The 13,703-nt window shown below is 31.3% G+C and overlaps 1 protein-coding gene across 3 annotated transcripts in view; it reads right to left on the reverse strand.

Annotated features, from left to right (window-relative positions):
* Positions 1–13,703, reverse strand: part of JAK2 (Janus kinase 2) — a 91,048-nt gene that overhangs the window by 26,840 nt on the left and 50,505 nt on the right. For all 3 annotated transcript variants that reach the window (XM_015594501.2, XM_006918381.3, XM_015594502.2), the window contains exons 7-12: positions 10,932–11,253; positions 10,019–10,138; positions 4,727–4,884; positions 3,826–3,937; positions 1,740–1,926; positions 921–1,048 (exon numbers count right to left, since the gene is read on the reverse strand). In XM_015594501.2, the coding sequence (XP_015449987.1) occupies positions 921–1,048; positions 1,740–1,926; positions 3,826–3,937; positions 4,727–4,884; positions 10,019–10,138; positions 10,932–11,253 (1,027 nt within the window). The remainder of the gene's footprint in view (positions 1–920; positions 1,049–1,739; positions 1,927–3,825; positions 3,938–4,726; positions 4,885–10,018; positions 10,139–10,931; positions 11,254–13,703) is intronic.

Consider the following 13,703-nt stretch of genomic DNA (forward strand, 5'->3'; position numbering starts at 1 on the left):
GATTATTCCCCTATACGCTTTAAATTTTTCAATTAAAAGTTCATGTTTGCAGGCATTTCATCTGTGGAATCCTAGGTGACCTAGGTTTAGAGTATGTTCTTCCAAAAATATTTTGTTTCTGTTTCTGCCAAGCACCACAAGGTATTACTAGGGGAGTACCACTTTTTATTTTAATTTATTGGTGTAGGGTTTCTCAGACCATGTAGGTGGTATAAAGAAACCCAAACTCAAAATCTTATGATTACAAATTCTCGGGAGAGATTTATTTTCTTAACTAAGAGCCCAGCTAAAACAGACAACACTCCTATTCTTTTGCTAGTGGGTTAATTTTTCACAATCCACATATTGTTTTACTGAGGATGTATTTACTTGAGAGTCCTGGCTTTATTCAGAGATGGCATCGCCTTTGACTCCTAGTCTTGTGTAGGCCTTAATACTTGGCCCTTCTTTGTATTATTTTTAGACCTTAATCCACTTGATTAAAGAGACTAACCCCAAACCCCCTACATCATTCTATAGCCAAAACATCAGCTCTTACATACTACTCTGTTTTCAGTTCCTTCTTTATTTTTAACTACTTGAATTTCCCTTACTTTCTCTAGAACTTGAAAATTAAGATACAGTCTTTCATAGAAGACTTTTAATTTTCAATTTAAGATTTCTAAAGAAATATTTTAAATATCCTGAAAAGAGAATAAATTCCCTTCTTAAAAGAATTAATTTTGCTAATTTCTAACTCAAGTTTGGTATCATATTCTCACAAGAAATAAAAATATTTAAATTGCAATAAAATTTTGACAATATAGGTCATAATAAAATAGCTCCAAATGTCACATAAATGTAAATAGGGTAGGACATTAAGAAAACAGCTGTTATTTTAAAATGACAAAAAAGACAATAATCAGCATCTAATGACTTACAAATATCAAATCTTCATTTCTAATTTTGTGAAAAACCATTTGGTTCACGTTATTATGCCTCAATAATGTTGGTGAGGTTGGTACATCAGAAATACCATTGGTTCTAAAGACTAGAAGGTTTGATTTATCTGTAAAAGAAAATAAAAGAAATAATTATATATATGTGTGTATACACACACACACACACAAAACCAAAACCAAATATTGCAGATACAAACTGCTCCAAATGGGTAAAATAAAATGTGTTCTATAAGTCAGAAAAGCTTAACAACTTATTACTATAATTTTTTTCATTGAAATAATTTTAGAAGTTTATTCATTAAATTTTAATGTATTCTAGCTAATCATTTCAAACACTCAAAATTATAACCACTTCCTTAACTAACATAAATTATCAGGAATTTTAATAATTTTTAATAAGCCTATTATTTCAAGAGATTCCCAACTTTACTATTTTTATTTTAAAAGTACAGAAATTTAGATTCTAAAAGAGTATGAATGTTTTTACTTAGAACATATTACAATTAGATAATAAGGTCTTTCTTTTAGTTGAATAAATAAGTGACTGATTTATATCAAGCAATTATTATTTTTAAATACCATTTTAGAATGATGGAACTTCGAGTCACTCCTAGACAATCCAAACCAAACTGAACAATTCTATTTGAGGATGCTTGTATAATAGGATGAGATAAATTAATTTGTTGTGGGAGTAGCTTCTTTCAGATTTCTTTTGAAATCAATATCCTGATGATACCACTCATCATATATATATAATCCATTACTAGTATTTTAAAAATAACTAGAAAATTATTTTACCTTTTGGCTTTGGGGGACAGCATTTCGTAAACTGGAAAATTATATTGTCTGAGCGAACAGTTTCCATCTGGTAGCAATTCAAAAGATCTTTAAGATTACTGAAGTTCTTCTTAGTTCCGTTTAGGTTGTATTCTCCATTTTCATTTTTTGTAATCAAACAATGCTTATATTCAATGACATTTTCTCGCTATATAAGTTTAATTACAAAGAGAGGGAGGGAAAATCATGATAGACAATCCTAATGATTGTTGTGAAAAAAATGGATCTCAAAAAAATAACCAACAGAACATTTAGACATTTGAACCATGAATCCTAATGCAGTATCAGTTTAGGGTGATACAGGTGCTTAGTTCCTCAAAAAAGAACCTAATTACAATTGTATAGCCTACAGAAACAGCTTAAGAGTTCCCTTTATTAAAAAGATATGATATGATAATTAACAATAATACCATCCATAATACCTTTCCATCATTTACAAAATAAAGTCTAAAACTAATTTAGCATATAAGGTCTTCCTTGAGCTGGCTTCTGCTTCCAACTCCAATCTCAACTTCTGCTACTCCAAACGTACAGCCTATGTTCTAGCTATATTAAGTGACAAAAATTTCAAGCAAACACGCTATTTCATGCCTTGATAAATGTAATGTTATCTCTCTGCCTATGAATGTACATCTCCTTCTGAGCAATGAACTTTTACTCATTTCTTAAAACTCAGTTCGAGTACCACTCTTTGTGTGAGGTCCTCCCTAACAACTCATACCCCATTCCACAAGTAAAGGTAATCAATTACCCATTCCACTGTGCCATTATTGTATTTGTATATTGTCTCTAATATGGTGATTTTAATATTTTTCAATTTTTCAGTTTGTCTTATATGATATACCATGAACTTGTTCATTCATCTATTTTTTTTTGAGCTGCTTCTTATAAGTATATTTAACTCACTTAGAACTATTTATGTACAATCGACTAAATTGACTTCAAGGTCAATTTCAAGTTCTTCCTACTCCAAAAGATCTTTCTTAATAATTGCAACCCTTTCTGTTACTGTCTATATTTGCCTACACTGAATAATTACAATGGTCAAATTAGAATTTTTTAGGTATACTTTCTTATTTTTTCCAAACGATAAATGTCTTTAAGTAGGGCAATATATCTACACTCCCTGATACATAGCCCTCATATTAGGCTGGGAAATAAACATAAAAAATATACACATTTTGATTTGCTAATTGAATATAATGGACTGTTATCTATTATACTAAGAAGATATCGTGAAATTAAAATAGATTTTAAATTAAAATAGTATTTAACAATGTTAAAGTTATGAAGTAACCTACCTTCTGTTTTTATGGACAGTTAATTTACTCTACATATGCTAAATATAAGATGGTTGCATTTTATAAAACTTCACATAATTGAATAACAAAATCCTTTATTTTTAAAAAGCAAGATAAATTTTGGAAGCAGCTTAATGTTTCTCAAGATTTATACCATAAAACTGCCTTATAAGTGATAGTATTTTTTTAGATAACTTTAAAGAGTAAACAACCTTAGATGAGATCCAAAATAATACTAACAGTGAGGTTTCATTGTAGTTTTACACTTAAAACATACATTGTAGATCCTTATTTTTAATATTGGAAAATCGCTAGTTTAAAGTGCAATACTATTGGTTTCTATGTTATTGCCATATTTCACACAAATCTTGTAAACATTACTAGTAAAAGGAAAGTTTGCTTCTGATTTATTTTGTTCTACATGTTTTGATAAAGATTTCCATTTTTGTGAAAAAAGAGACTATGCAGTTTGATACACTTGTAACAACCAAACATCAAAAAATAAAATACAAATACAAACATAGAAAAACATTATAAAATATTTTTTATTTAAAAAAAATAAGTCCTAGGAACTATATCTTATTTATTATATATGCAGAATCCCTAAGGTAAAGTAAACATTATTATGCTAGTTATCATATCCAGAGCTATAATTCAGAGTATTAAAAAAGAAATATGATAGATAAACATGAAGGTAAAATTATAAGGACTAACAATATTACCATTACTTAATGTGACATACCTACCTCTACAGCAAAAGTCAAAAAATATTTATTAAAGTCCTTAGGATTGCATCGAAGTACATAGAGTCCAGTCTGATTACCTGCTTTCTTCAGTTTACTGATGGCAAAATCCATTCTAAAGAAAGAAGTAATGTGAATGATAACAGCAAGATGTCATCTAAAAGATCAAAAGTCAAATCTAAAACTCAGAATTTTTACAAGTCTCCTCTACTTTATAGGTTTATCAAAAATCTTGTTAAGGAAAAATGTTAAAAGTACCAAACTATTTTGCAATAAGTTTAAACCAACTCAAGAGGCAATTATATTGCTTTAAAAACAAATAAAAGGTATTATATTTGGACATACAAAATAACAAAGAACAATTCATTCATTTGAATTTTCTGCCTCTGATTACAAATTTAGTATTTTAAAAACCATACTCACTCTCCTAAAATATCATTTAACTATGCAAACAATATATCATAAACACTTATGTCTCTTCTAGTATAGCAATTTCTAATATAAAAATTTATTTTTTAAATATTTAATATAATACCAAAGTCTAATAGAAGACCCATGGCAAAGACCAGTGACAAAGACTACTGATTTTGAAAATTTGCTACATGTTTTATTGAAATTACACATCTTAAAAGGCAAAATATACATGAAAACATAACATACCTAGGCAACTAAATGTCAAATTTATATAAGTTAGAAGTATTATAGATTGGGATAAAGATGGTAAATTATATCCTAAATAATTCTAATTATTATTTAATCTAATTGTAAATAGATTTGTTACAAAAACAACTTCAGTTATTTTTTCCTAAACTTCTAAACCTATGTATGTCACTGCTGTGTAAAAACTTCTTTGTAAATATCTCATTTACTTTAATAATTTACTTCAAAAGTCTATATTACTCACGAAATTGGGCCATGACAGTTGCTTTGTATATTTTCAAGCACCGTTGGAGGCGCTACTTCTTTACAGAGGTAATGATGTGCATCTGCAGTTAATCTATAATATCCATCAATTAATGACACAAAAGACAAAGCTTCTCTTAATGAGTTAAGTTCAACTTCCTAAGTGGAGAAAAGAAAAAGAAACAATAAGTATCATTTCAAAAGTCTGCTGCATGCTACATATTGAAAATTCTTTTCACTCCATGTTGTTACATGTATTTTCCTAAACTAATTTTCTTCCTAATTGATCAAATGTCTTTTATGACCCCCCAAGTCCCCAATTTGAATTACAAATTCTTGTGTCTGATATTTAAGATGCTCTCAAATATGGGATTATCATGCCTTTCCAGTTATAGTTCAGTTTACATTCACAATTTTACTATATTTTCCATTGTACCTATTAGACAAATGTGCCAGTCTTCTCTATGAAAAATCAATCTAAAAGTTGGTATTAATTAGAAATGATAATTTATTTTTACATACCAAATATATACCGCTAAGTTAAAGTATTCATGCTATAAACTAAAATGTATGTAGCATAAACTAAAGTCATATATAGCTATGCTATGATTATATCATACATACATGGGAACTTATAATTGGTCTAAAATTATTTAATAGAAAACAATGAAGCAACAGCTCCTAAAATCAGGAAGAAGAAAGCCAACTATTTAACAGTGCATTGTATTGTGCTAACATGATGAAGCCATAGAAAGCAAATATAAATACAGAAACTGGAAACGAGAAGGTAGAACTACCTCTATTTGGAGATTATATGATTGTATATTCAGGGAACCCAAAAGAAAACTTTGAAATAGTGACTTTGTTTCCTTCAGATATATACCTAGATATGGAATTGCTAGATCAAAATGCTAAATTTTATATGAAATATATGTTACCATATTTTTAAAAGATAGAAGAAAATGAGAGTAAACTATAAAGATAGTAAAAAAAAATGTAACTAACATAACATCTGGAAAAATAAGCAAAAATTACTTTCTTATGTCTAGCAATAATTTGTTAGAAAAATATATTGAGAAAAAGTTCTTAATCCTACTAAGTAACATAAAAAGTATAATACATCATGAATAAAATTCAGCAAGAAAAATGATATATTAATATAAATAAAACTATCAAAAGTTAATAAAAAACATAAAATAATACTTGGATACAAGGAGAATTATAAGGTATCTCTTAAATAGAAAATGTGATATGGTAAAGAAATGTCAATTTTTCCCAAATTAATCTTTAGAGCAATTCTAACAAAATGTTAATGTAATATTTTAAGGAGCTTTAAGAATACTAAGCAAACACAGCAGTGTCACAGTTAAGAGTTTAGGGTATCAAATCATGCATCTGGTTTTACACAGGCCCTATTACTTGACTAACACTGTGACCTTGGAAAGTTACTTAAACTCTGTATTGCAGGCTTTAAATAAGGCCAAGTTCAAATAATATCTCATAAAGAAGTTATGTTACTACAGGATGTTCACATTAGTATCAATAAACTCTTTATAGAATACACATGTATATTTACAGTATTTCTAGAGTAAATATTTCTTCTATAAATTCCACATTGGGATTGACAATTATTAATCATTCTTTCATTGATTCATGAAACTAACTAACTCTTTCTAAACTAGGACCTAGAGCACTGTGCAAGGTGCAGGGAGTAAAAAAAAAAAAAAATCACACACAAAAATATGCTGTTTACCTTTTAGAAGATCATAGTCTAATAGGGAGTAGGTACACACTATTAATTACATTGTTCTCGAAGAAAAGGAAAACGTGCTGACTAAAATGAGTTGCAAGTTAGTTATAATTTTGGTAATATTAACCTGAAATGGCCAGATACGTATATAGAGATATTTAAGTAAAATGAACAAATAACATTAATATGATGTTTAAGCCAGGAAGTCAAGAAATATCCATGTTAAAAAGAAAACAGAGCCAGATAAATAAGAAATTTAAGATCAGAGTATAAAGGAATTCATTTCATTTTTCTTTTTTTTTTTTCAATTAAAATAAGTGGGGAGAAATAGGAAAAAAATGGTGCTGATGACAGAGGCTTTGTTCATCCCTGTTGCGACCACATCAGAGTTGTGTAGGAAGGACAGAGCAAACAGCAAGTAAAGTCGCATGGGATCTAAATGAACAGAAGTACTACAACGAGGGAGAAAAATAATTAATCAACGTGCAATGGTAGAATGTAGGAAGGGGCAAAGATGTGAAGCTGCTGGGTCCCAGAGGCTGAGTGGGACAGAGGCTGTGGTAGCTGGCAGCTCCAGACGCTTCTTAAAGGGCTGTGTCTGCAAATGGACCTTCGCAGTGATGGACCTGCTTGCTCTGAGCACTAACGCTCTGTCAGGTGCATGGAGAGCACAAGGACTTCCAGAAAGACACTGAGTTGTTGGAGTGAGGGCTGAAGGTGAGGCTCTCTCCCTGACACAAGTGCCTGGAGTATCCATTGTCCTTCTGTTGAGCCCTCCCCACTCCCAGGGAGCAGACTCAGCACCACCACAGTTGAGATGTCATCAAACTTGATAACAGAAGTCGCTCCGCCCAGAGGATTCCCTGAAACTCCACTTCCCTCAACTCGCAGGCCCACACAAGCCACATCCAGTTATATACTCAGCAAGTCTGGTGCTCCTTACTGAGCAGTGCCAAGACTCACACTGGTGTCAGCTGGCCTTGGTTTCTGGTGTAGTTTCCTGAGGCAAATATAAACACAGCATCATCTGTGGATTGTTTGCTGAAACTTAACAGGTGGCCCTGAAGGGGCAAAGGCTGCAGCTGTACCCCCCTCAGGACAGTACCACTGGACATCTACTACACAAAGCCATGCTAATAAGATCAGGAGACTTATCAGGAGACTAAGCTTTGCTTAGTATGTAGAAAACAGACACAGAATGGCAGCGCAAATGGGAAGACAAAGCAGCAGAAACCATATGAGAGAAAAGAACAGAGATTCAGGAATAATAGAGTCAAGCAATCTAACAGATGCAGAGTTCAAAACACTGGTTATAAAGATGCTCAATGAACTTTTGGGAAGTGTAGAGAACTCCAATGAAGAGATAAAAATGGAAGTGGAAAAAAAAAATGGAAGTGTAAATTATAAAAGGGAACCAGTCTGAAATGGAGAACACATTATCTGAGATGAGAAGTATATTAAATGGAATAAACAAAGGAATAAACAAAGTGAATAAAGAAGAGGATCAAATGCTCTGTCTAGAGGACAGGAAAGCCAATCAGGACACTCAATCAGAATGGCAAGAAAAAAGATGCCAAGACTATAAAAAGAATTATAACTATTGAGGGAAAGTGTAGATGAATTCAGTGAAAACTTTAATAAAGAGATGAAAACATAAACATGGAATTGGAAATTATAAAAGGAAACCAGTCAGAAATGAAGAACACGTTATCTGAGATGAAGAGTATATAGGAGGGAATCAACAGAGTGGATAAAGAAGAGGATCAAACCACCGATATAGAGGATGGGGAAGCCAAGGACACCCAATCAAAACAGCAAGAAAAAAGAAGCCAAGACTATAATAATAATTTAAAGAGAATACGGGACACAATGAAATGAAAAAATATCTGTGTCGTAGGGGTAACGAAAGGAAAACAAGAAGTTGAAGAGCAATTTGAAGAATAATGAGGGAAATCTTCCCTAACCTGGTGAGAGAAATGGACATAAAACTCCGGAAAGCTCAGAGTCCCCAAAAAGATGAACGAGAAGAGGCTCACACCAAGATACATCATAATTAAAATGCCAAAGGTTAAATACAAAGAGAGAATCTCAAAAGCAGCAAGAGAAAAGCAGTTACCTACAAGGCAGCACCCATAAGACTGGCAGCTAATTTCTCAAAAGAAACTATGAAGGACAGAAAGGCTTGGCAAAAAATATTCAATGTGATGAAAACTCAGGATCTACAACCAACAATACTTTATACAGCAAAGCTATCATTTACAGTCGAAGGACAGCTAAGAGCTTCCCAGGCAAAAATAAGTTAAACTTATCAACACCAAACCAGTATTACAGGAAATGTTGGAGGGACTTCTTTAAGAAGAAAAAACCATGTATCGAAACAGGAATAAAGAATGGTAATAACTATATTCCTATCAACAAGTACCTCAAATGGCAAAGAATTAAGTGCTCCAACCAAAAGATAAATGGATAAGAAAACAAGATCTCTATATTTGCTGCCTACAAGAGTCTCACTTCAGATTAAAAGACACACTCAGAAAAATATATTGCCTTGACAGACCTAGAGGGTATTACGCTGAATGAAATAAGTCAGATAAAGACAAATATTGCATGATTTCACATACCTGTGGAATCTATAAAACAAAATAAACAACAACAACAAAAGCAAAAATAAACTCATAGATACAGAGAATATTTTGAGGGCTACTAGATGGGTGGGGGTTTGGGGGCATGGAGAAAAACGGTAAAGGGATTAAGAGGTACAAATGGATAGTTATAAAATAGACATGGAGATATAAAGTGTAGCATAAGGAAAAGAGTTAATAATGTTGTAATGAATATGTAAGAGGGAAGAGGGGTACTAGATTTAGTGGGGTAATCACTCTGTGAGTTACATAGCTCTCTAATCACTATGCTGTACAACTGAAACTAATATATTATTGTATGCCAACTATAATTGAAAAAAACTCATAAATTGTACAATGTAAATATGAGCAACTAATTGTCTATTATATTTCAATAAAGCCAAAAAATAAAAAATAAAAAAATAAAAGTAAATAAAATAAAATAAGTGGGATTTCTGAAGCTACTTAAAGAAAGAGAATGGTTAAATCTTTTAGAATCAATCATGTCTTATAGCTTGGGTAGAGCCGACCTGGGATTGATTTATCTTTTATTATATAATTCCTTGACTTGATTTCTTTCTCTAATTAGGCAGTCTGACTGGTATTATGTATATCTCTAAGGGTAAAAAAAAAAGATAACTATTCAGGAATGAACATTACGACAGGAACAACCCAGCTGGTGCTTTGCTAATCATAAAAATGAGTGAAAATACATTAGTGTACAAGAAACTCTGGAAAGATAAGAGTTGGTAGTGATACAAAAAGCTAGATATAATCAAAAAGCTGACTAAACTGGTATTTATGTATAGAGTTATATTTAAAACTATAATCAGAATTCCTATAAGAAAATAACTCTAGTATTAAGATTAGAAATACTTATTTCTAATAACATGACCATTATTTAGTTATAAAGCAAACTTACCAGATTTTTACCATCTTGCTTATGGATAGTGACAATTCTGCTTTCATTTGAGACTTCCTGGTTTGCCTGCTTAATACTGACATCAATAATATCAGGAAAATCACAATATAACTGTAAATCCTAAAATTAAGAGCATTTGAAATTAAAAACAGGTAGAATCCATGAAGCCATTTTAAAACAAGACTTATGAAAGAGATAACATTCATAACAAAGTCTTTAAAATAAAAATTATTGATAGCAATAGATAAGCATTAAATAGAATTCTCTCCCCCAATAATCTAACTCTAAGAGTATACTATATCTTGCTTTTACTTAAAAATGAGAGTATTAAAGGCTGCCAAGAATCTTAAGTATGCTCTAGTACCCTTCAACCCAATCAACATTAATAGAAACCACTGCCAGAAAACTGAAGTTTAACTACTAAAGAATGAAGATAGATTATTTAAAAATTTATAATAATCTATGAACAACATAGATATTAACAAACTTAAAACTTATAATGTAAACCTAAGACAAATTATTTAATAGGTATACATCATTATAAAATCAATTAAAATTAATCTTTTCTAGGTTATTAAATTTTATGATTATGCCTCCTATATCAATAATAGTAAAAGACAAAAAGGAAGCAAAACTACCTTCGAAATCATTGTAGAATTCATGCCTTTTCTGAAACTCTAAGAATACCTATACTAATTATTTTGTTATAAAGAATTAAATAAAAAAACATTTAGGAACAATCAGAGAAGAACTATAGATATGACCTTGATGGCTTCGCAACATTAAAAACTTACATTTCTATCGAAGGGAGAAGAAAAGTACAAGACCATGTTTCAAATAACTAAAATTACTTTGCTTCTATTGCCATTGTACTTAAATTAACAAAGAATGAGAACATATCATTAAGGATTACCTGTTCTGTCAGTGTCTCACTTTCTTTACGTTTCCCTCTTGACCACTGAATTCCACCGTTTCCAGTTATTATAATGGTTGCAAAAATCTCCTCACCTGAAGGACCTCTTCCAGGTTCTTTTACTTCAAATTGCTCTGTGTAGAAGGCAGACTGAAGAGTTTCCAGATTTATAAGATACTTAAGTTTCAAGTTTCTGGCAGTGGCTTTGCAATGGCTGAATTGCTCAATAAATCTGCGAAATCTGTACCTTATTCTTTTCCTTGTCAAAATATGATATTCTTGGATCTTTGCTCGAACACATTTTGGTAAGAATGTCTTGTAGCTAGGGATAAAGACAACATACAGAAAAATAAAACAAATTGGAATATAAAACTAAAACAAAATTAAAAGAGAAGTCACCACCCTTCTCTGTGAGAGGTAAATGCTAAAGCTCACAAGTGGAAAAAGGTGACATAGTCACCACCCATGCAGTATAAAACCTTTAGGTTTTGTTTGATGATGTGAATAAATATAAAAAGTCTCTATGAGTTATCGTAAATGCTTAGAATAGGAAATGTTAATTTTCTTCTAATGAGGGGTTAGGTCAATAATGGAGCCTCTAAAAATTTGTTTTCCTATACATCACTTTTTGGCACTATGTTGAAAATATTTCCTATGATGCTGTAAACAAATATTTATCTCAATTCTGGAAATTGTTACATTTTGTTGAATGCAACCATTGTTCATTATGCGAAGATACTTTTTTTATATACATAATTTTCTTAGGACAGCTTCAATAACTTCTAATAATTCTTTTGCAATCAAAACAATTCCATTTGGAAATGCTCTCTTTTTTACTTCCATCTCTGTGTAAAATATCCTAACAAAGATAATTTATTTCCCTCCTGTTCAAATATCTGACAAATGAAGAAAATTTTCTTTCTGAAGATACAACTATATTAAATTCCCATGCCTTCATATAGGCTAATCCTTCTTCCCATCACCCATCTGTCTGGTTATCTCTTATTCTTCAAGTCATAGCTCACGCATCATCAAATCCAGGAACTCTTTCTGGACCTTTATGACTACATAAGGTGCTCCCCGACTTTGTCTGATAGTATTCTGTGAACCTCTCCCCCTCCATAAAGAGATGCACCTTACATGTATTTTTTTTAAGTATGGGAAAGAATATATATTTAGTCATACTAAGCAGAGATCCATACCCTACTGGATATTTCTGGGAACAAAGCAGCTTATTTAATTCTGCCAAAAAACAATCATTCATCTGTTCTCCCATCAATCTGGAATATTTTAAAACTGAGTAGAGTTCTTTGATTATTTCTCAGAAATGAGCACTAAATAAGAATTCAGAAAACAGTGAGTTAAATTATATTAAGAAGGCAAGCAAGGCAGGTATGTTTTTGCTTCAGGGCAAGCATAAATTATTTATCTAATTAAAATATCATGGTACAAGAGACAAAAGAAAAAACAGATAAATCAGACTAAAAATTTAAACTCTTGTACTGCAAATATCTTCAAGAAAGCGAGAAAACAATCCACAAAATGGGAAAAATATTTGTAAATCATATACATGGTAACTTATACCTGGAGACTTGTATCCAGAATATATAAAGAGCCCTAACAACTCAATAATAAAACAATATTGAACTGTACACTTTAAATGGGTGAACTTTATGATGTGTGAATTATATCTCCATAAAACTGTTTTAAAATATCATAGAATCATAATGAACATTTAATGTATGTACAATTTTAAAAGTAAAATAAAAAAAAATAATGCAGAATTCTGCAGATGCATTTATATCATGGTTGAGAGAACCAAAGAAATACAATGACTAAACATTCACTGGATGTAGGACACCAGACTAAATAAAGGAGAGTGAAGAATAGAGTGAACAATTCCTGACATCAAAGAAACCATAATCTTCACAAAAAGATTGTGCCAAGACTTTAGACAATATCATGATCTCCAAAGTAGTGTTCTATCACAGTATAAGCCCAGAGACGGCTTAATATTTATAAAATTCATCTTCAGTGGCTCAAAGATTCCCTGTTCTTCATCTGTGTTCCCTTCGATTCCTTCAGTTTCTATTAATGATATGTAAGATACTCCTCCCCTGAGTCTGTTCTCCTATGGTCTGGCATATAGCAGGTATCCAATAATAGTTGTTAAATGAATGAATGAACAAATAAATAAATGAGTTAATATCCCAAGGGATGTCTGCTTGCAGTTTAATAAAGATCAAGGCCTTAGTGGAAACAGAAATGTTTTTGTTTTTCCTTTGGACTTTGGAATCTTCTAGATTCCTCATTGAGTTCCTAAAATCATACCCTACGGCCCACACCCTTGTGTTAAGGTCTCACAGACATCTGAAAACAAAACATGAATACTTAAAACCATAGAGGGAAACAAAGAAATTGATACCCTGAAATTGCATGTGAACTATTTTGAAGATACTCACAAAAGAGTGACTAAAGCCAATTATTGAGAGAAGGATTTCAAGGAATTAAGGGAGTTTTAACTAGATTCATGACATCTTCAAACTTTTAATCTGGTGTGTAATATGTAGAATACATATTTAGTCTTCAAACTTAAAAAAAAAAGCATTCTTATATAATTCACAGTTATATAGAGAGTAGAAGTTGTATAGCCATTAAAGCTGGGTTACAGGAGTAGTGTTTCAAAAAACTGTATTTGGCATGAGTGTCAAAATTCAATGTGCAGAAGAACAATTTGGAGAATGTGGAGTGTGGCTCTGTATAAGAATCTGG

The sequence above is a fragment of the Pteropus alecto genome, unplaced genomic scaffold (assembly GCF_000325575.1).
Source record: "Pteropus alecto unplaced genomic scaffold, ASM32557v1 scaffold95, whole genome shotgun sequence".
Taxonomy (NCBI): domain Eukaryota; kingdom Metazoa; phylum Chordata; class Mammalia; order Chiroptera; family Pteropodidae; genus Pteropus; species Pteropus alecto.